The sequence below is a fragment of the Microsporum canis genome, genomic scaffold, assembly GCF_000151145.1.
Source record: "Microsporum canis CBS 113480 supercont1.7 genomic scaffold, whole genome shotgun sequence".
Taxonomy (NCBI): Eukaryota; Fungi; Ascomycota; class Eurotiomycetes; order Onygenales; family Arthrodermataceae; genus Microsporum; species Microsporum canis.
Genome location: NW_003299163.1, coordinates 1,832,456 through 1,851,534, shown reverse-complemented (window position 1 = coordinate 1,851,534; position 19,079 = coordinate 1,832,456). Strand labels below are relative to the sequence as shown.

At 47.7% G+C, this 19,079-nt stretch overlaps 10 protein-coding genes across 10 annotated transcripts in view; 8 read left to right on the top strand and 2 right to left on the bottom strand.

Moving 5' to 3' along the window:
* Positions 1 to 13: 13 nt before the first annotated feature.
* Positions 14 to 1,647, bottom strand: MCYG_07894 (conserved hypothetical protein; the record flags this gene model as incomplete). Its single annotated transcript, XM_002844065.1, has 3 exons — positions 14 to 619; positions 686 to 1,253; positions 1,325 to 1,647. The coding sequence occupies 3 exons, from the start codon at positions 1,645 to 1,647 to the stop codon at positions 14 to 16; spliced, it is 1,497 nt and encodes a 498-aa protein (XP_002844111.1).
* A 1,391-nt stretch (positions 1,648 to 3,038) lies between these two features.
* On the top strand, positions 3,039 to 3,805 carry MCYG_07893 (conserved hypothetical protein; the record flags this gene model as incomplete). The annotated part of the gene is made up of 3 exons (XM_002844064.1): positions 3,039 to 3,344; positions 3,371 to 3,460; positions 3,512 to 3,805. The coding sequence occupies 3 exons, from the start codon at positions 3,039 to 3,041 to the stop codon at positions 3,803 to 3,805; spliced, it is 690 nt and encodes a 229-aa protein (XP_002844110.1).
* Positions 3,806 to 5,613: 1,808 nt separating this feature from the next.
* On the top strand, positions 5,614 to 7,605 carry MCYG_07892 (phenol 2-monooxygenase; the record flags this gene model as incomplete). Its single annotated transcript, XM_002844063.1, has 3 exons — positions 5,614 to 6,258; positions 6,321 to 6,614; positions 6,676 to 7,605. The coding sequence occupies 3 exons, from the start codon at positions 5,614 to 5,616 to the stop codon at positions 7,603 to 7,605; spliced, it is 1,869 nt and encodes a 622-aa protein (XP_002844109.1).
* Positions 7,606 to 8,237: 632 nt separating this feature from the next.
* Positions 8,238 to 9,455, top strand: MCYG_07891 (DUF866 domain-containing protein; the record flags this gene model as incomplete). Its single annotated transcript, XM_002844062.1, has 6 exons — positions 8,238 to 8,272; positions 8,467 to 8,581; positions 8,820 to 8,885; positions 9,006 to 9,134; positions 9,191 to 9,292; positions 9,426 to 9,455. 6 exons carry the CDS (start codon positions 8,238 to 8,240, stop codon positions 9,453 to 9,455), a joined length of 477 nt encoding a protein of 158 aa, XP_002844108.1.
* A 192-nt stretch (positions 9,456 to 9,647) lies between these two features.
* MCYG_07890 (LSM domain-containing protein) lies at positions 9,648 to 10,312 on the top strand (the record flags this gene model as incomplete). Its single annotated transcript, XM_002844061.1, has 4 exons — positions 9,648 to 9,673; positions 9,749 to 9,786; positions 10,034 to 10,189; positions 10,246 to 10,312. The coding sequence occupies 4 exons, from the start codon at positions 9,668 to 9,670 to the stop codon at positions 10,310 to 10,312; spliced, it is 267 nt and encodes an 88-aa protein (XP_002844107.1).
* Positions 10,313 to 13,310: 2,998 nt separating this feature from the next.
* Positions 13,311 to 13,562, top strand: MCYG_07889 (uncharacterized protein; the record flags this gene model as incomplete). The annotated part of the gene is made up of 1 exon (XM_002844060.1): positions 13,311 to 13,562. One exon carries the CDS (start codon positions 13,311 to 13,313, stop codon positions 13,560 to 13,562), a length of 252 nt encoding a protein of 83 aa, XP_002844106.1.
* A 553-nt stretch (positions 13,563 to 14,115) lies between these two features.
* On the top strand, positions 14,116 to 14,829 carry MCYG_07888 (uncharacterized protein; the record flags this gene model as incomplete). The annotated part of the gene is made up of 4 exons (XM_002844059.1): positions 14,116 to 14,159; positions 14,207 to 14,324; positions 14,420 to 14,509; positions 14,659 to 14,829. 4 exons carry the CDS (start codon positions 14,116 to 14,118, stop codon positions 14,827 to 14,829), a joined length of 423 nt encoding a protein of 140 aa, XP_002844105.1.
* A 322-nt stretch (positions 14,830 to 15,151) lies between these two features.
* Positions 15,152 to 15,568, top strand: MCYG_07887 (uncharacterized protein; the record flags this gene model as incomplete). Its single annotated transcript, XM_002844058.1, has 3 exons — positions 15,152 to 15,262; positions 15,321 to 15,383; positions 15,434 to 15,568. The coding sequence occupies 3 exons, from the start codon at positions 15,152 to 15,154 to the stop codon at positions 15,566 to 15,568; spliced, it is 309 nt and encodes a 102-aa protein (XP_002844104.1).
* A 506-nt stretch (positions 15,569 to 16,074) lies between these two features.
* On the bottom strand, positions 16,075 to 17,033 carry MCYG_07886 (GTP-binding protein RHO1; the record flags this gene model as incomplete). The annotated part of the gene is made up of 3 exons (XM_002844057.1): positions 16,075 to 16,404; positions 16,464 to 16,667; positions 16,728 to 17,033. The coding sequence occupies 3 exons, from the start codon at positions 17,031 to 17,033 to the stop codon at positions 16,075 to 16,077; spliced, it is 840 nt and encodes a 279-aa protein (XP_002844103.1).
* Positions 17,034 to 17,904: 871 nt separating this feature from the next.
* MCYG_07885 (sphingosine-1-phosphate phosphohydrolase) overlaps positions 17,905 to 19,079 on the top strand; it is a gene marked incomplete at both ends in the record, with an annotated part of 1,961 nt that continues 786 nt past the window's right edge. Inside the window, 3 exons of the mRNA XM_002844056.1 lie at positions 17,905 to 17,985; positions 18,057 to 18,232; positions 18,310 to 19,077. Coding sequence (XP_002844102.1) covers positions 17,905 to 17,985; positions 18,057 to 18,232; positions 18,310 to 19,077 — 1,025 coding nt within the window. The remainder of the gene's footprint in view (positions 17,986 to 18,056; positions 18,233 to 18,309; positions 19,078 to 19,079) is intronic.

The window sequence follows — 19,079 nt, the reverse complement described above, 5'->3', positions numbered from 1 at the left end:
GTTTGCCTTGGCTTTAAGCCATGCGTTTTCCAAACGCCGACGGATGAGATGCTCCTTGGGTTGCATGCTTTTCCGCGGATTCCTTCAGCTGCTTCTCCTGGGCCTTCTTCATTGCTGCAAGTGCACCCATCTGCAGCTCCTGGAAGGCCAGGAATGTCACCAGTGGTCCTCCCAGCATCTCCAGGATCTTGTGGGTATCATGCATATGTTTCCTAATCACACTATCCGGGTAGCAAAACGTGCGAATGCTCATTTCCTTTGCCATGGCTTTCCAGTTGTATAACGTTGCGTTTAACACGACAGTGTTGAATGCACATTCACCGTGGAACTTGAAGGTTCGGAGGTTGTAGATGATCAAGTCTCGCTGTGTGGCTTGGTCGAACTGGAACTGGACAACTTGTGGTCTGCTCTTGGAGACCCAGAAATTGGTAACTTTGTTGACGGACTCTGCAGACATGTGGCCGGCCTGGTACTGGCTGATGAGGAACTGGTTGGCCGTAACGCATATCATCAGTTCCATTTCAGAGTAAAGCTTCGCCTGAGTGGGCGGGTCAAGAGATATTGGACAGGTAGATCTGGCCAGCATCTTGGGCTGGAAAGTGGAAGATGCGGATCCTGTCTATAAGTGCAGGTCAGAACTAGTTCTATAAACATCTATCAAAACTTTGAAATAATGGGCACTCACAATATCCTCAACACGTTGTTTGATCTTCTCCCCAAGAGCTCTCAGGCCGGGCTTCTTCTTTTCGCCGGGCACATCATTGATATCGGGCGATCGCCCTAGCCATCCGTTTTCACCAAATAACTTCTTATGTGGAGACTTTGAACGTCTTTGACGAGGGTAAAGGTCAAGGGCAGTATCCTCATCCAGGTCTTCAAGCTTGGTAGGAGAACGGGAACGTCCACGGCCACGGCCACGAAGCACATGAGTTGATTCGTGTCTCTGCTCATGGTGCTGGTTACCCGTCTGCCACTTCTCTGTTGGGGGCACCCTTGCCGGGCCTTCCCAGCCTTGATAATAGTTGGCCGGATCCGAGCCGTCACAACCTCCGTAGTCGAATGACTTTACGTTCCCATCAGACTTGGATTGTGGGATACGTCTGCCGTGCTGGCTTGCATCTGCAGGGTAGGAATAAGCCTTTGGTGGAGATGGTTCTCTCTGGGCCCGCGCTTCACTCTCCAGTGGTCCAGGCCATACACTCTGGCGGCCGCTACCTTCATGATAGTCTGAGGCACCGCCATACGATGAGTGACTAGCATAATCGATCAGTATCAATGAAAAATTGTCCTCCACGCCATTAGTAAAGGGATATGCATTCCACACCTGTCATATGCCAGTGGAACATCCATGGCCTCCGATGGATTAAATTTCTTCGGTTCCAGCGAGTTAACGGGGATTCCAGCTTCCTTTGTAGATTGAACGGTTAGATGCAGTATATCTCGCGTAAGCTGCCGGAATGCGTCTCTAGAAGAGCAGCAAGGGGGGCAGTCTTGGGCAGCCGGGCTGTGGTCCTGGTGGCCTTTTGATTCCAGGTTAGGCAAACTTGAAGAATGAGAATGTGAAGAAGGATTAGGTCTTTGTTGCTGGCCTAATCCAGGGATGAAATTTCCAGTACCGCCAGCGCGTTGGTGCTGTGAATGTTCCATGCTTGAGCTTTGTTTATATATGTGTATGTGGATGAGATGGAGAGTTCCTAGGCAACGCGCTGGAAAAGTAAAATAAAAGAGAAAAGACAGTGAATCTCTCAATAGAGAAGAGTCACATATGTTGAAAATAGGGAACTAGAAAAAGGCCACAATGGACACCAAAGCCATTGTTGTGGTTTGGCAGATTTAGTAGTTAGTATTAGGTTGATATAAATGATGTCGCTTGTGTTGGAATAATAAACAACATCAGTCCGGATCTTTGGGTCTAGCTTAGCCCGGACTTATGCCACACGAACAGCCTACACACCTATATAGCAATGTTCTAGCATAGCTAAGAACAACAATATAATGATCCAGATGGCTTTGTCTTCTAGAACTACCTGAGAAGATAAAGTAGCTTTGGATACTAAAACGTATAGAGGTCAAACAACTAAATTTTGAATTGTCTTGTGTATAGTAGCAATACTGGTATACAGCAGACCTGAAGGAATATCTAGTATTCTCTAGAAAACAATGGTTCCATTGAGCTCTTGATAGAAGAGATAAAGCCCTTGAATATAGATATATATCTATACCTGCCTATATGCACTATAAAAGCAAGGGGGTATATACGATGTATTGACCGTTTGATGATATTTTGCCTGATTGAAAGTGTGAATGGTAGGTACTGGGATAGTTCAATTTCTCTTGATGAAGGCCATCAAGAGCCACCACGTCCTCGAAAATCTCGACTACCTCTGCCTCAACCCGATTATGGAGCTTGCGCCTCTCGTGATCTTCTTTCTTCCGGGAACAGCGGACATGTATTTCACATCTATGGCTGCTGAGGCTGCACTGGATACAGCCGGTCGCCAGAATGCACATAGCATGACACTCTCAGTGAGGATGTTATCAAGCTCTTCAGGCTTGTCAATCGTGAGCAGTTGCATCGGGAGATCCTGGCGTTTTCGATATCACATGATCATTGGGTTGCCAGGATCCACGGCCTTTATCTTTATCCTTCGATTAGAGATAAAACAACTACTATCGCCATGCTTCGACGTCACAGAATTGGATGGTAGGGACAGGTTGGCATTTTATCAATTCGTTTTGGGTATCTATGATGGCTGGGCTCCGTTTTATTTTAAGAGACGATGTTCAGCTATAACTAGATGGGCTAGCGAAAGATACGGACTGTAAGGTCTCGCATCAGAGTGCGTCACAGCCGGCCAGGTTATTAAAGATCGAGGGCGAGAGCTTTTCTGGGTCAACTGGGCTTTCATAAGGTATTGGCGGTGTTGATATACAAGGCTCGAGTTTACTTCAGAACTGGACGGACTAAGTTGTTTTGACCAACTCGGACCAATTCACTTCTTCGGCTTCTTGGACTCCTCACAAGAGGGCGAAGCACGATGCCGCCTGTTACCAACCAAATGCTTAATGCACGACGGGAGGAGAACTGCATAGCCGTGACTCTCGAGCGGAAATACTACAGGGTCGGCCAGACATGGGTTAAGCGCAGCCTACGGCCTTCGGAATGGCAGATCAACCCATATGCTGGTACTCTCGTTGTGCCTCGATTTGGAAAGGAACGAATCCGGAACGAAGCAGCGTCGATGAAATTCATTGCGGAAAATACAGACATCCCAGTCCCTAAGCTATACTGTTGTTTCGAAGACGATGAAGCTGTATATCTGGTTACGCAGTATGTGGAGGGAGTTGGTATGAATGAGCTGGAGAAGAGAAGCGAAAGGTCGTCGAAAAGGAACTGGAGCTTCATTTGGAGTCCATGAAAAAGTTGAAATCAAGGTTTTGGGGTGGCCCTTCAGGGGTTGTATGACGAAATTATGAATAACCTACTTTTACTCCTTCTGACAGTGACCAGGTTGTACCGCCATACCGTGTTATGGTTAGAAGTGCCCGCCCTCAGTGGGAAATGAAGCCCCTCGAATCTGAAGCTCTGGTGTTTTGTCATAACGATTTGTCCACCAATAATGTGATCGTTGACCCCGAGACGCTCAAAGTGAGGGCCATTATCGACTGGGAATACGCGGGTTTCTATCCCGAAGAGTTCGAGGGAATGTTTTATCGGAGGCCAGGGCCTTCAGTCGCACTAGAGGGGGAAGTCAACGACGAGGATAGACTACTAGACGTGATGATTGAGAATGAGACAAGATAGGCCCCAGCCCTCGACCCTTTGGGTTGACCCGGCCCGCAAATCCTCATGTCTACATTCAGGCACGTTTTATTAACAGATAAAGTCTCTTATTATCACCAATGGCTTATTGACAGCTAACATGCAACAAAGACTCCAGAGAGTAAGGAGTAATCAAATCCCTGGACAAGGTTGTAATCAAACATGCACAGCAGGCTCCTCCTCTTAGGTAGAATACATCTTTTATTTTCTTTCCATATTATCTAGATGTTCCCCCAGTGGCTCAGGTCTCATCGGACCTTAAATGCTGACAACACCGCTCCTTTAAATTACCCCGGTATACTCCGAAGACCATTATAGTCATATAGCCTTCATTTAATGAGCAACCGGGGCCTTATTCTGAGCAATACGACCTCTGAAAGCTCTCTTATATAGGGTTCCTTGCAATCGCGAGATGACCAATCCCCCACAACTGGTCGATATCTGTAAGCTCGCTGTATGTTAGTCATCGATTATCAGGAAACCCGCAAACGAAGGCAATATAAGTTATTTAACTTACTCGGAGCTTATAGATGGAGATCTTTAAGCATATTTAGGAGGCCTAGGCTGGCCTGCTTCCACTGCATATTGGATCTGGATAGCCTTGCCAGTACGGCTTGCCATATCGTAAGGTCGTTGCTTCATAATGTAAGGGTTTGAAGCCTTTTTTCGGACGCTAGGTGGTAGAACGGCGTGTCATGTTGTCGTGGTCAAGAGGAAGAGAGACGTGGGAAGTGGGAGGTCGAAGGTGGGAGGAAAAAAAGGGAAAAGTAAAATTCAGTTGCTGAGTTGTCCTTTGTATTAGTCAGCCATTCCAAAAGGAGCACACCGACCAAGCCAGGCTCCCCTGGGCTGAACACTTATACATCGTAGTAGGATCAGCCTTTTACATAGTACGGAGACTGTCGGTGACAGCTAGACAACGTTGTTGGAATTTAATAGATCTGTGGATGGCAAACGCCCCATCTCTTCGCATACCTCGTCATGGTTGGAGTATGTCCGAAGCCCATGGTACAGTACAAATTATTCAGCCCTGATCCCACGGGCAACCAACAGCATCATAAACCCGCATTGCCGTGATGTTTACCCAGACAGGCTCCCTCACTACTGTACAGGGGCTTCTGACTGGCTAGGGTGGCACCCTACATAACAAGGGCTGTATGTACTCCGTTTATTCGCACCTTATGATAGACTAATTGGTTAGGTGACAGCGATATCCTAGTCCGTCAACGATGTACACACATACATCCTCTCAGGCACGGAGTACAAAAGGAAGCATTGTGTATATATTGCCACCATTGGCCATCAAGTCGAGAGGATTCTTACAGAGTATGGAGGATTTCCTTTTCCTTTGTGATATTATTCCTCCGACAGCCGATTCCTACCTAGCCTTCCTGTGCTGGCCCCGAGTTATACGCATATCTAAGACGTGGGCACCATCCAGAGTTCCAGGGATCTTCACATGCAATGCTTGTACACTTGCGATCAGCTTGAGTTATTTAGCATTATTCACAGAAATCAACACCTCTATTTCCAAGTTTTGACTCTGGCATCGTCATTGAGCAGCAACAGAACATTTGATTGTGAACAAAAGATTCAGCAAGCAATATTAGCCTACTCATGGGTTCGTATATGTCTTTCCCCTGCCACTCAGCCACTTGAAACTCATTTTTACCATAACTTATTATCTGGATACTGAGACACGCTACTACTTATATATAGTAGTCGGCAATGGCAGGTGTTGATAGCATACATTATTAGATCAAATTTTTTCCACAGATATCATACACAAAATGGGTGAGGAAGTCTATGATATAGTCATCATTGGTGCTGGGCCATTTGGCCTCTTTTTGTCTCTTTGTTTATCCAGATGGGGTTACAATGTGAAACACATTGATAACCGAGTGGTGCCCACCAAGACCGGCCGTGCAGATGGGATGCAGTCTCGTTCGATCGAGATATTGCGAAATCTTGGCCTAAAGAGCCTGCTGATGGCCTACAACCCTGGACGGGTCTACAATGTTGCATTCTGGGACCCTCTCCCTGACGGCAAGGGCATTCACCGGACGGGCAGTTCGCCCAGTTGCCCGCCATCCATCAGCACAAGATATCCATTCTCTATGACACTACACCAGGGCATAATCGAGAAAGTGTTTCTAGATGAGATGGCCAAGTGTGGAACTATCGTGGATCGACCAAGTACCATAGTCAGCTTCCAGCATGACGGAGAAAACCCCGTTTACCCTATATCGGTTACCGTAAAGGGCCTGGACACAAATGTGGAACAAACTGTGCGGACAAAATATCTAATTGGGGCCGAAGGTACTCGAAGTTTTATCAGAAACCAGCTAGGCATCAAGATGCACCAGAAGGGCCCTGTTGCCGCTGTGTGGGCTGTTATGGACGGTGCTGTCCAGACCAATTTTCCAGATATCAGGGTATGATTTGAATTCTTACAGATATATCTAGAATTGGCCATCTTACTGACAAAACCATCTAGACCAAATGCACCATTCATGCCGATAATGGTTCAGTAATGGTGATACCTAGAGAAAATAATATGGTCCGCCTATACACTTGGGTTTCTTTCCCGAGTGACTCTAGTCCGGATCCAAGACGGTCAATCACCATCAAACAAGCGCAAGAGTCCGTTCAACAGACCTTGAAGCCGTACTATATCAACTGGGATACTGTGGAATGGTATTCCACCTACCCAATCAGTCAGAGTTTAGCCGAATCATACAGTCTAGATCAGCGTATCTTCATCGGTGGGGATGCATGCCATACTCACAGTGTAAGGATCCCTACTCAAATTCCAATAAACTGATAAGTTGTCTAATTACTCTCCTCCTCAGCCCAAAGCCGGTCAAGGCATGAATGCTGGTTTTCACGATGCTTTAAACTTAGCATGGAAGATCCATGTTGTTGAGGCTGGGTTTGCAGATCGCTCGATCCTGGAATCTTATGAAGGGGAACGGAAACTCATCGCTCATCAGCTGCTTGACTTCGATGCCAAGTACGCAAAATTATTTTCCCAGCAACCATCTTCCACAGACCCTAACTCCAAAGAAAGCAAGGAGTTTACCGAATTGCATAAATCAGCTGCCGAATTTACCAGCGGCTATGGCATCGTATACCCGCCAAATGTTTTTAATTGGGATCCAAATCACCGCGCCAAATCACCGCTCTTTCTCCCGGGAGGAAATGGGCTAATACCCGGCCGCGTTTTCCCCATAGCCACGGTTACTCGGGTCAGCGATGCTTATCCTGTGCATCTAGAACAGGAAATTCCCATGAACGGATCATTCCGGATATTGATTTTCGCCGGAAGCCTGGACAAGTCTAGAGCTGCTTTGGCTGATTTTTGCCAATATTTGGAAAAACCTTCTAGCTTCTATTCCTCATTTGCGACACCCAAGCTTTTGCCGGATCGAGACTTTGAGAAGCATAACCCTCACTCACGATTTTTTACTCTAGCAGTGATATTTATTGCAGAGAAGGATGATGTTGACATTTCCGCGCTGCCATCGCCCCTCAGAGCCTATCATCACCATGTCTATATCGATGATCTCATCCGCCAGCGATCTACTCATGCGATGGGATCTGTGCATAGGAAGCTGGGTTTTGACACCGACAAACCCGGTGTTGTGGTGATACGCCCTGACGGGCATGTTGCTTGTATGGTCAAGCTGGCGGAAGGAAGCGGTAGCGTCGACGCTTTAAACAGATACTTTGGCACGTTTACATCGAGGTCAAGTAGTACGCCTATGACTTCACGACTCTAAATATTCTTTCTATCCATTTACGGGATCATATATAATACAGCGCAGTTTCTCTCAATATTTTTGGTTAGCTAGTTATACTGCCCTTTGGACCTTCATGACGATGCACTAATCCAGGATACAAGTTTCTTATCTATTTTGCCGCTGACATTAACTTATCAAATCCAATAATTTGGCTGTCACGTTATGCTTGTGGTGATGTCCATTTGTCCACGTATCAGAGGAATGAGTTCGAAAACAATCACCATATATTATAACATACATCATTTTATGGTAGGAAGAGATGCAATAAGTGTGTGCTCGAGTCTCTTAATCATATCTTGCTGGGTATTTACTGGATTTAAGCTTGTTAGCCAGCCAAACTAACAATTGAAAATAAGTATATGACCAAACATGGGATATCAGTCGTATACTAGTGAATACATTCATGGAATGTCTCTCCTCGATAGAAATACTCGGTATTAACAGTAATTTATAGTGGGAAGAGGATAATATTTGTCTTAAATAGGTTGTTTTAATCTCCAACCTGATATTTCTCACGGCTAAATTTAGTTCAACCCTGAAAATTATCAAGATTCCACGACTCAACAAACATACACATCGACAGTGCATAATAGCAACCAAAGCCTGAGAAGATGTTTACCCTTACGCTCTCTGCACAAGTGTCCGGGTAAGTTTTCTTTCTTAACTGTCTAGAAATGATAGAAGCTGTTCGGCAGAGGAACCCATTTAACCCCACGACGCTACCCCTCCATATCAAAGCATCTACAGGCCGTATTCTTCTCCTTCAGTTTACCCACCGATAGAGTCAAGACACGATACTGGATAGGCATGTATGAATAACCGGAACATTTGAGTGCATAGGGTCACCGATATCCACCCAAAAGATACCCCCGATGATCCATACTACTATACCTTCAAGGTGCAGTGCACATCTTGCCGTGAAGTACACCCAAACTGGGTGAACGTCAGCCGATTCGTATGTATACCCGCTTCTCTCCGGAAGCCCAGTCACATTTCCCTTACTATTAGCCACAGCGAGTAAATGGTGAGGAAAGGTTGGGTTCTGTGCACAGTAGATGCATGTATCTAGGCGATCATATTCGCCTAACATGCGGCGCATTTGCCACATATAACCCATCCTTTTTTACAAGAAGCTCTTGCATTCGTCAAGTTTCATCGTTGTCTGACCACATTTTTACTGATAGCTTTAATAGGAGCAAAACGAAGTTCCCGGGAGCCGGGGAGAGGCGAACTTCGTCTGGAAATGCAGACTCTGCGGGGTGAGTGGATGACCAGGTTTGCGTAACTACACATTAGCTCTCTATACCAGCGATGGGGACTGCTGCAATACGCAACGCTCTGAGTTGATAATCATGAGTTGACTTGTTTGACGGTGGTAGCGGACCCATTCTGCCAACATAACCACTGGACCAATGGCGTTTGATGAGTCCAAGGAGTCAAAGGGCAAAGGCCAAAAGATCATCGAATTTGACTGTCGTGGACTAGAGTTCACGGAATTCAAAGCAGACGTAAGATCGTCCCTGTCAGGCTACAAGTATCTACTACTGACACATGAGGTACATAGGGAAAATGGGAGGCAACAGGCATAGAGTCTGGAACTAAATTTGGCGAGATCAACCTTGAGGAAGGTGAATGGTACGATTTCGACGAGAAGCAGGGCGAGGAGGTTAGCATCACGGAGATAAGCTGGGAAATCCGTCGAGCTTGAGCCGTAACTCTGATGCCTGGAGCCTATTGCAAGTTGAATTCTTGAGTTAATAACAATCATTGTACTTTTATTTCTTCCTCTTATTATGTAGAAATGTGTCGCTGCTTTAGAGGCTGAGTAGCGCTTACATAATATTACTAAAGCAGCGTCAAACCCAACCAAAAAAGGCTAAAAATCAAGATCGCGAAAGTTGAAGCTCGAAAAGAAATCAATTTCAAGACGAAGAAAAAAGCAGAAGAAGATTAAGCGCCGTTTGACTGACCTGTAAACTTGCTGTCACTATTATTGTTATCGACCAAAGAAGGGAATACGCGCTTAATTGAACCCCACAAAATGAGTGTAAGTTCCTGCCCACCTACTCACATGGGGATCGTGTGGGAAACAAGGTCAACTAACAGCCATGGGCATGGATAGTTCGTTCCTCTCAATCCTCGGCCTATGCTGCAGTCCTTGTACGTTTTTATTCCAGCTTGAACCATTCTCTCCATGTATAGCGTTCGACAACCTGCCGCCTAGCAGAGATCACAATGCGTTTCAGCCGCTTTATACCCACGTACGGTTATATTCAAAATTGATATGCCAGATACGATTGTTGTGATGGCTGAAGTTGCCTGCCAATAATATGCCCATGGGATAGATGTGCATGGAAATGATGTCTGATTATATGGGCTGGAAGCTAATACCGCCTTTTGACGCTAGGATTAACGACGATATTGTCGTTCGCCTAAAATGGGGCCAAACCGAATATAAAGGCAGACTGGTCAGCGTTGACTCATACATGAACATTCAGCTATCACAAACTGAAGAGTTTATCGATGGGAGGAACACTGGTACTCTAGGCGAGGTTCTTATACGGTATGCAGAGTACTAAATGCCTGTACGTGAACTCTAGCTAACATTAATTAATGCAGGGTGCAACAACGTCCTTTGGATAGGGAGTGCAAAAGGTGTGGAAAACAAGGACGTCCAGATGGCTGATTCCTGATGATAAATCTTCTTTCTACATTTCGTCTCGTCGTGGGGGCTGTTCCTGGGCAAACACACCGGATCTCAGCCCGTTATCATTTCTTCTGTCTTTATCTATTCCTTGCAGTGGAATGGCGAATGGAGTTCGAATCGAATTGAATATAAAGAAAGCCTGCGGCATCAATGAGCAACCAAATGAGATCATACATTACGTGATACCATCCTACGGAGGCTCCAAACTGTCTGTAGACCGCTGACTATCCATGGGAGTATGGTTAGACGAATTAACGGGAACTTATTTGAACGGGAAGAACTGGCGGATGAACGCAAGAGCTTTGGATTCGGAATCTGTTGCTAACGGGATTAATGGGGGTTTGTTTACCCGGGATCATGCGTTTGCATGGCAGGCGTATGGTATGCTATAAGCATCCATTCAAATCATTCTTACGTCCTTCCCGCCCGTTACACAACAACATACATGTCTCGGGATTATCGGGTCGGAAATGTTGTATTGCTGCCTTGAAGTCAAATGTTCTCCCTGACGGTCGATTATCCCATGAGACGAACAAACGTCATGTCTACACCCACAGCAACAGGTGACACTTCGTATGACAGTCCGGAATAATAAGCCAGATTTATAATAATCTCGCTGAATTCCTATATGTAATGTAAGCTTGGTAATAGGTCGCGTTCGGACACAAACAAGTTGTTTCGTGCGTACCTTTGTAGAAAAAGCATGAGGTTTTGGCCGTGAGAAAGATTTACGTCATTTTTCTCTCTCACCAGCAACGCAAAAGGATAAAAATAGCCAGACTTATCAACGACCACAGGACATCCGACAAGAATCCCGCCACTCGGACCTAGTTGGTAACAAGCACTCGGAGGACAGAGTGTTGATGTACGCACTTGTTCATGTATGGTAAAAGGTAAGCAATGCAGGGTATGGGTCAACCCAGTTGGCTGGTTTTGGGGGACTGGAATAGACGGACGAAAGGGCAAATCCCCCGGTTAACACACCGCAACGAGAGAGCAACTTGATCTCAGGGCACGGTGACGTTTATCCCAGTCTTTAATGAGCGGATATACGGTAACTAACAGTCTCGACGGTAACTGGTGAATCCTTCTCTGCCCACCCATATTCACAAGATCCCAGTTTCAGGCAGTGCAGATGCGGCGGCATGTAAGCATAACTAGATATTACACAGCCGGGCGTTCTGCTCGCTCGATCTCCGCCTGGGGCGGCCGTTGAGATCCCGATCCATGACGCCAGTCAAGAACGATGATGTCGCCCTGATGCTTCCTCGATGGTCTGACCCCCGTTTAGAAGCGGGCGTTAAGGGCAGTGCATCTTCGATCTGAGAGTAGATCTATATATACAACGACATGGAGTAACCAGTACATCAGTGCATGAAAATCTGCATGTATATGGCATGTCCAGAGGAGTATATACGTCTATTTCTATAGGCATACTTTATCATGGGGGAAAGAGTCATGCATGATTGCTTTTTCACTTTTCCATGATGTCTCCTTTCCCCTAGCCGCCACAGATGCGTGAGATCAAGTGGGATGATTGGACTTGCACGCAGCTCACAGAACTAAACTCATAATGTTTATGCAGTATTCGGGTTTTGGAAGTGTTTCGTCACTCAGTTTAAGGATTTCCGCATGGAAGAAGTCAATCGGACGGCGGGAAGTGATACTGAGTACGTTTCAACGCACAGAAGAACTATAAACAACAACCTTCGGCAGCAGCATGGACAAGGCCATAGGAAGGATGATTCTTGCTTTCTCATGCTTATTCGATGCGCTTCCCCCACCCGGTTCATTTTTGTTTATGCCAAAATCGCCCACCCTGCAGCGTGTGACCCGATCAGCGGCTTTAACAACTAGAAACAAGGCAAATATGAGATAAGAGGAGGAAGAAGCAGAGGCGGCAGCTTTTTTCACACTGGTGGTGCGCCACATAAGTCCTTGTTCCTTCAGAGGGGCTACCGAGGGTGTGTGAGAGGGCCCGTCCGGACCTCACGAGGGACAGACGCCTGGTTCATTTCTTTTCCCGCATTCTTGTACTCCCTCGGGGGAAGAAGAACGGGGAATCTGCACAAGATTCTTACTTACGACTGAACAACGGGGAAGGAAAAGCCGTGCATCTCAGGCATCATCGGTGGGAGAATACTAGAGGCCGAACAGGGATATATAACTTGACGGAGAATGAGATCCCTCGAATAATAATAATAATAATATATAACAGACCCCAGGAGAAAAAAGGAACTGCTTTGCAGTAGCGTGAGCATCTGCATGGATAGGCGGATGGCCAACGGCAAAAAGCCATTATTTCATCATCCAAACGCTCGCTCACTCCAGGGGGATAAAAAGGGGAAAAGACGAACAGAGTATTATGCGCTCAACACATGCAAGGAGGCATGACTGATCCCACAACCCGTCCTGTTCACCCGTCCAGAGCCGTAATATACAGCTCCAGGAGTTGTTGAGTTATACATATATAACAGGCCTACCCCCCCCCCTAAGGCTCGCCCAGCAGTATCCATATTTTACGCCTTTCTTGCACTGAAGAGATCGTTTAGGGTTTTCTGCTTGTTTTAATCCACTTCTATACATTCGGCGGTTCGGGCAACTCGTAAGTCTTTCCCTGGTGGACCATCGCCGTGAGTTGACAACCGGTACTATTTACATCCGGAGAAGGGGGCTAAAGGGTCTAGTTTATTTAACTAGTTCTGGGACTCCCTCGGGGACGGGTTCGCTACTTATTGCATGCCAGTCGCTCCTTTTTTCGATACCAGTCTCGTCCATTGTCTCGTCTTTACATCTTGATATCTTTCGTCTATACTCCGTACAGCCGTACAGCTCTGCAATAGACACACCCACATCATACACACTACCACAGTGATCATTTGGAAGAAAGCCACCGATCTAAGACGCAGCTTTGTGCTCGCGTGCTCCAAACAAGACCCAAATCACCCATAGACAGCTTCGATCAGAGACAGTAACTATGCCGTTTACATCGCGGTTTGTGGAGCTGCTAGATGCAGAGAGCCATCATGTGTCCTCGGAAGACGACGTGCGCCTTGAAGAGATACTGGCAGAGTGTGAGCGACGGAGCAGTTCACGAGCATCCACATCGTCATCCTCAGTCTCGTCGTCGTCCAGCAAAGAAAACATCAGGGCTCGAAAGGAACCAAGTCGCAAGCTGAGCACCCGAGATAAACTACGACGAATCTCCTACTTTGGGCCGACGAAATAAAAGACTAGACATCCGTCTTTCTTTTCTTCTTGATCTACTCTTATACACTCTTCACGATACCTACGAATGCGTCCAATCCAGCGACTCAATTCGCGCTCTTTTAACGACTTTCATTCACTGGCGGTTTTTTTTTACTTCTTATAAAAAGCCTCCCCGACCTTTTCGCTGTCCTCATGATCACTTACATGCGATCTAAACTTCAGACCTCCTTTTCCCATGTGCGATTGATTGATGAATACACTGCATGCTTCCACGACCACGACTTTCTTGAATAACCCTTTCCCTCCTTACCTTTTTATCTTTACTCAGATTGTAATATTCGAGATACCCCTGTTTTTTTACTACCTTCAAAGAGCTTTCTTCTCCCTTCTCTCCCTCACTTAGATAGTGTTAAAAAAGAAAACCACGCGCTTCGGAAATTACCATATTCCACCAGTTCCACCCATCATGCCGCCCTCGACCCTCCCCCGCCCGAACTATTAGATACTTGCTTCAAGCCGCGAACATATGACTTGAACGGACCGTCATCTTCGTTTTCCCCTCCCTACATAGTATGGCCAAACGCCCTTCCCACTCCGTCACTCATGGCGGAGGACGGTAGACCAGTCATCTGACTTGAATTTGAATTCCCACCGTTTTTTTAGTCTTTTTTTTTTCCTTTTCGCCCACTGGGGCCTCAGCGACCCTCCATCACGGCGAGACCAACCGTACATAGTATCCCTCTACCCCACAGAAAAGAGGAATAGGCACGCGGACTGGAATGTACGTCGCCGTGCTAAGAGTGTCGAGAACAGACTGCCAGTGTGCTCCAACGCTTGTTTCTCCTCGTGTTCTGAAATTGCCCCCCTCTCTCGTAGTGCGAGACTGTTCTAGCCAGAAAAAGGGGCGATTTTGTCAGCGAAGTCGGGGCCGCATTTTTGCCAGGTCTCAGACTCCTTACTAAGGCTGTACGTTCTGTGCTTGTACTGGACGAGTTCATGTAGTATATATATGTAAGGGAGGGATTAACCTCTGGGGTTTCACGGCTCTGGGACAGGGAAGATGGGCCTTTTTGACTTCTCTTCACCGGCCCAGTTCAGGTTAACCATGGCAATAGTCCAGTGTGCTATGGCGCATCACTTCTAGAATCGATGGTCACGGAATGCAAGACAGCGTGTTGATCTCTCTCCACTCTGTTCCGAGGGCGCTGGTCGATGTTCCTGATCCATCCACCAGAGTTGGCTCTTCTTCTTGTCTTTGGCCTATACGAGATGAAGCCGAGGGTTAACTTGGGCTGTAGTTATGATTAGACCTTTTGTCCCTTGTGATCCAGCGGGACTGGCACTTAATAATATGGATTATGTAAGGGATACCCCTGAACGCACACTAGAATATGGGAGTCTTAAGACGGTGGGAGACGTGGTGGTGTATAAGTGTTGGCTCGGTAGAGTAGATGTTGTTGATAGATGGGATGTTGCGGTAGTTTACGTGGTTGTTAGATGTTTGTAGAAGAGTTTCCACTGTAAAACATGTCAAGATACGCGAAAGGGACTTTAACCACAACATCTTAATTACATAGTCGCGGTAGCAAGAGAGAAGAGACAGACAGCATGTCATCTCATCAGAGATCGATGTCTTCTCACCAGAGATCAACGTCAAATGCACCTGCGCCTACGTACTTTGAAGAGCAGCGTGCAGAGCTACTACGAGAGATATCGCTGGTAAGCTAGCCTGGCGCTGATAGCATGGCATGACTTGCAGCTAATAACAGATGAACAGAGTCTAGAAGGGGTGCTACAGAACATTAACAAGTTTAATCGTAACCTCGAGAGCATCATAACGGTATGTTCTGTTCGGTATGAGGGTATATGGACTGTGCTAATGAGTTATAGGTTGGGAACGAACTCAGCTCGGTAGAAGGGCTCTGGTCGCAGTTCGAAGGCGTGATGGGTCGGAATGTCGAGGAGCAAGGCAGTGGGAATGCTGAAGGAGGTCAAGATGTCAAGGACGAGGATAGACAGTCATGATTTACGAGGTTTTATTGATGAGAGTTGACATGAAGTTGAATTTACTTCTAGCATACAAGATAAATGATTACCGCCAGTTTCAATAAACACCTTTTACCAGCAATGCAATATTCCCCCAACGGATCAAATTGAATCCCAATAGACATAAAAAGAAATGAGACATAGGAAAATCGAGATAGAGTGTGAGTCAAAAAAAGGAGTAATAGGGGCAGACAAGAGGAAGCCGCTTTGCCACCGATGGGTAAGGTACAGGCTAGAGATAAAATAGACAATAAGAAAGATGGGCAAAAAGAGGTAAAAAGGGGGGGAGACAGTAACAAAAACACGACGTCAGGACATGTATCTCGTTCTGTTGTCATGTCATACATAATAAGTCGTAGAGTAGCCACGGGGTCATATCACAACAGGCTAAAACATCAGGAACAAAACTGCTAAAAGAACGACGAGGAGGAAAGAGAGCGGAAAGGGAAGAGAAGATGCCAGCATCCTGTAAGAAACGGAGCAACTCAGAGGAGCTTGCAGCTTCTCTTCTTCACCTTCTTGCCACCCTTTGGCCGAGACGAGTCCTTTGGGTTCCAGACGCTCTCCTCGACGCCGATGACGGTGTTGACGGCGAGTTCAAACACCTCGTCGACACCCAGCATCTGCTTGCTGCTGCACTCGACGTACGTGGCGCCCATGCGCTCGGCGACGGCCTGGCCCTGCTGTGGGGTGACGGGGGTGAGACCCTGGGCCTTGAGGAAGTCGATGCAGGTACGGTTTGTGCGTAGGTCTGATTTAAGGCCCACGAGGATGAGGGGGGTGGTTGGGCAGAAATGGATGACTTCGGGGTACCACTGTTTCATGTTAGCTATATATCGTCATCTAGAAGTAAGACCTTTTTGACTTTCCATACCTTATCCATGACGTTTTCCAGCGAGACGGGGCAGTCAATGGCAAAACAGACGAAGAGCAGGTCTGTCTCTGGGTAGGATAGAGGGCGTAGTCGGTCGTATTCCTCCTGCCCTGCTGTGTCCCACAGGGCCAGCTCGACTCCCTTCCCTGACGGCTTATGTATGGTGTGGGAGATGTAGTTTTCAAACACCGTAGGTACATATTTCTATCTTGTTAGTATCGTGTATATATGTATAGATAATGTAATATAGATATGACAACTCACCTCTGGAAAGTATCCCTGGGAATAACTGATCAATAGACAGGTCTTGCCGCATCCACCGTCTCCCACGACGACAAACTTCTTCGAGTAGGAGGGGGGCACCGTGACGGTGGTGCCATGCGAGAGCTGCGAGGCCTGCCCTGAGGAGACACTCAGGTCTGTGTTGATGGTGCCGTTGCTGACCCGGGTGCTCTGGCTGCGGAGAGGCTTGCGTCGTGGCGATAGAGGGGGAGTCTTCTCGCTGAGCACGGACGAGTGACGCCGTATATGGCCATGTCCATATCGTTCCTCAAAGGTGTGAACCGACATTATCGTCTATGAAGATTGTCTATCGCTGTAGAGTGTAGAAGTCGATGTGTGGTGTCTGAAGGTGTAGTAGTATAAACAAATGTATATACCCCGAGAGAGATAAACAGCAAGAAGTTACACGAGAAGAAGAAAACCAGGAGGAGAGGGAGAGAAGAAGAATAAGAAGAGAAGAGATTCTCCTTTTTCCTTCTAGCGTGGCGTTCAGCTTCTTCTTCTGCCTGTCTCTATCGCTTGTCTCTGGCTGTCTCATGCCGGGTTGTTTACGCTGAGTCCGCCCGATTGCTGCCATGGCAACGCCCTCAGCCCAAGCCATCTTCTGCTTCTTCCTCTTCATCGTCCCCGCCATGGTTGGACCAGGGACTGGGATCTGCCTTTAGCTCTTCTTGTCGATGTGGTTCTCCCTCATGGTGTTGGTTGGTCTGCACAGCAGTGGATGGGATAATACTTGGATTATAGAGGCGTACGACAAGGAGGCCGTTGCAGAGAGACACAGGCAGACCTGTCTTCGCCTGTGAAGTCTGTCTGTCTGTCTGTCTGTCAGTCCGCGATAGTATTCCTGTTTCTTCGTCTTCGTCTTCCTGCTCGTCGTCTTCGTGGCGATGTCGACGTCCTTTTCTTCTTCCTCGGCTCAGAGACCAAAAAAGTGGCCGCCCCCTGCCAAGCGCACATCAAGTTCGACGCCGTCACAGGCGCAAAGCTGACCCTGCATACTCACAACAGCTACAGGATATACGGTTACAGGATAGAGAGACAAGACATACAGGCTACAGCTCTGTCGTGGTCGATGGCGCGTCGCTGAGGTCGCTCGACTGCCGTTAAGAAACTGGTCTTCTCTTACCGCTGAAGCTTGGTTAGAGATACACAACACACCATGGACAAGGAGAAGGCGAAGATGGATGCGGGACTCGAGAGTCGTAACCACTGTATGTTCCCTCTGGTGCTTGGAGCTGTGGTGATGGCCGGTGCTGATGCTCGATTACAGACCAGAGGAAGCTCCCGGCGTGGAGATACAAGCTGCGACAGAGCATGCTGCCCCTCGTCCGGTGGGAGACGCCGTACCTGGCATGGCTGCAGGAGAGGATACGCACGCCCACGCTCGATTCCTGGTTTGCCATCACGGCTAACCTGGGCACACACACCTTCTACATGGTCATGCTGCCGGTTCTCTTCTGGAGTGGATACACGGGCGTTGGTCGCGCGTGAGTGAGCTGCCTTCTCTTTACTTCTCAAACCACCATGGCAGGGCAGAGAGAGGGGCCAATGCTAACATCTACAGGGTTGTACACTTGCTTGCGGCCGGAGTGTTCTTCAGCGGGTTTATGAAGGACCTGCTGTGTCTGCCACGGCCACTTTCCCCCCCTCTACAGCGCATCACCATGTCCGGATCGGCTGCGCTGGAGTATGGGTTCCCGTCCACCCATTCGACAAACGCAGTGTCTATCGTCGTCTATGCGCTGCACGCTCTACGGTCGCAGACTGAACTTGCACCGCTTACATCTACCTTGCTTCGGGTCGGACTGTGCATATACGTGACCTCTATAGTGGTGGGCCGGCTGTACTGCGGCATGCACGGCTTCCTCGACGTGGTGGTTGGCAGCTTTCTCGGTGCACTGCTCGGTTTCATCCAATGCGTCTACGGGCCCAAGTTCGACGACTACTTGTTCTCCGGCTCGATACAGGAGGTCTTTGTCATCATCCTCGTCATCATCGTGCTGGTCCGCGTGCATCCCGAACCTGCAGACTCGTGTCCCTGTTTTGACGACAGTGTGGCGTTTGCGGGTGTCTTTGCCGGCGTCGAGCTGGGCAATTGGCACTTTGCCAGGACTGGATACTCGCTCTCGGTGCCCACGCCGGGGACGATCCCGTTCGACCTACAGCGGATGGGATGGATAAAGGCCGTGCTTCGGATCGTGATTGGAGTGTTGAGTATCGTCGGGTGGAGGGAGGTGATGAAGCCAGCGCTACTGAGGTTCCTGCCACCGCTGTTCAGGATCATCGAACGGCTGGGGCTCAGCTTGCCAAGACGGTTCTTCAAGCGTGCAACGT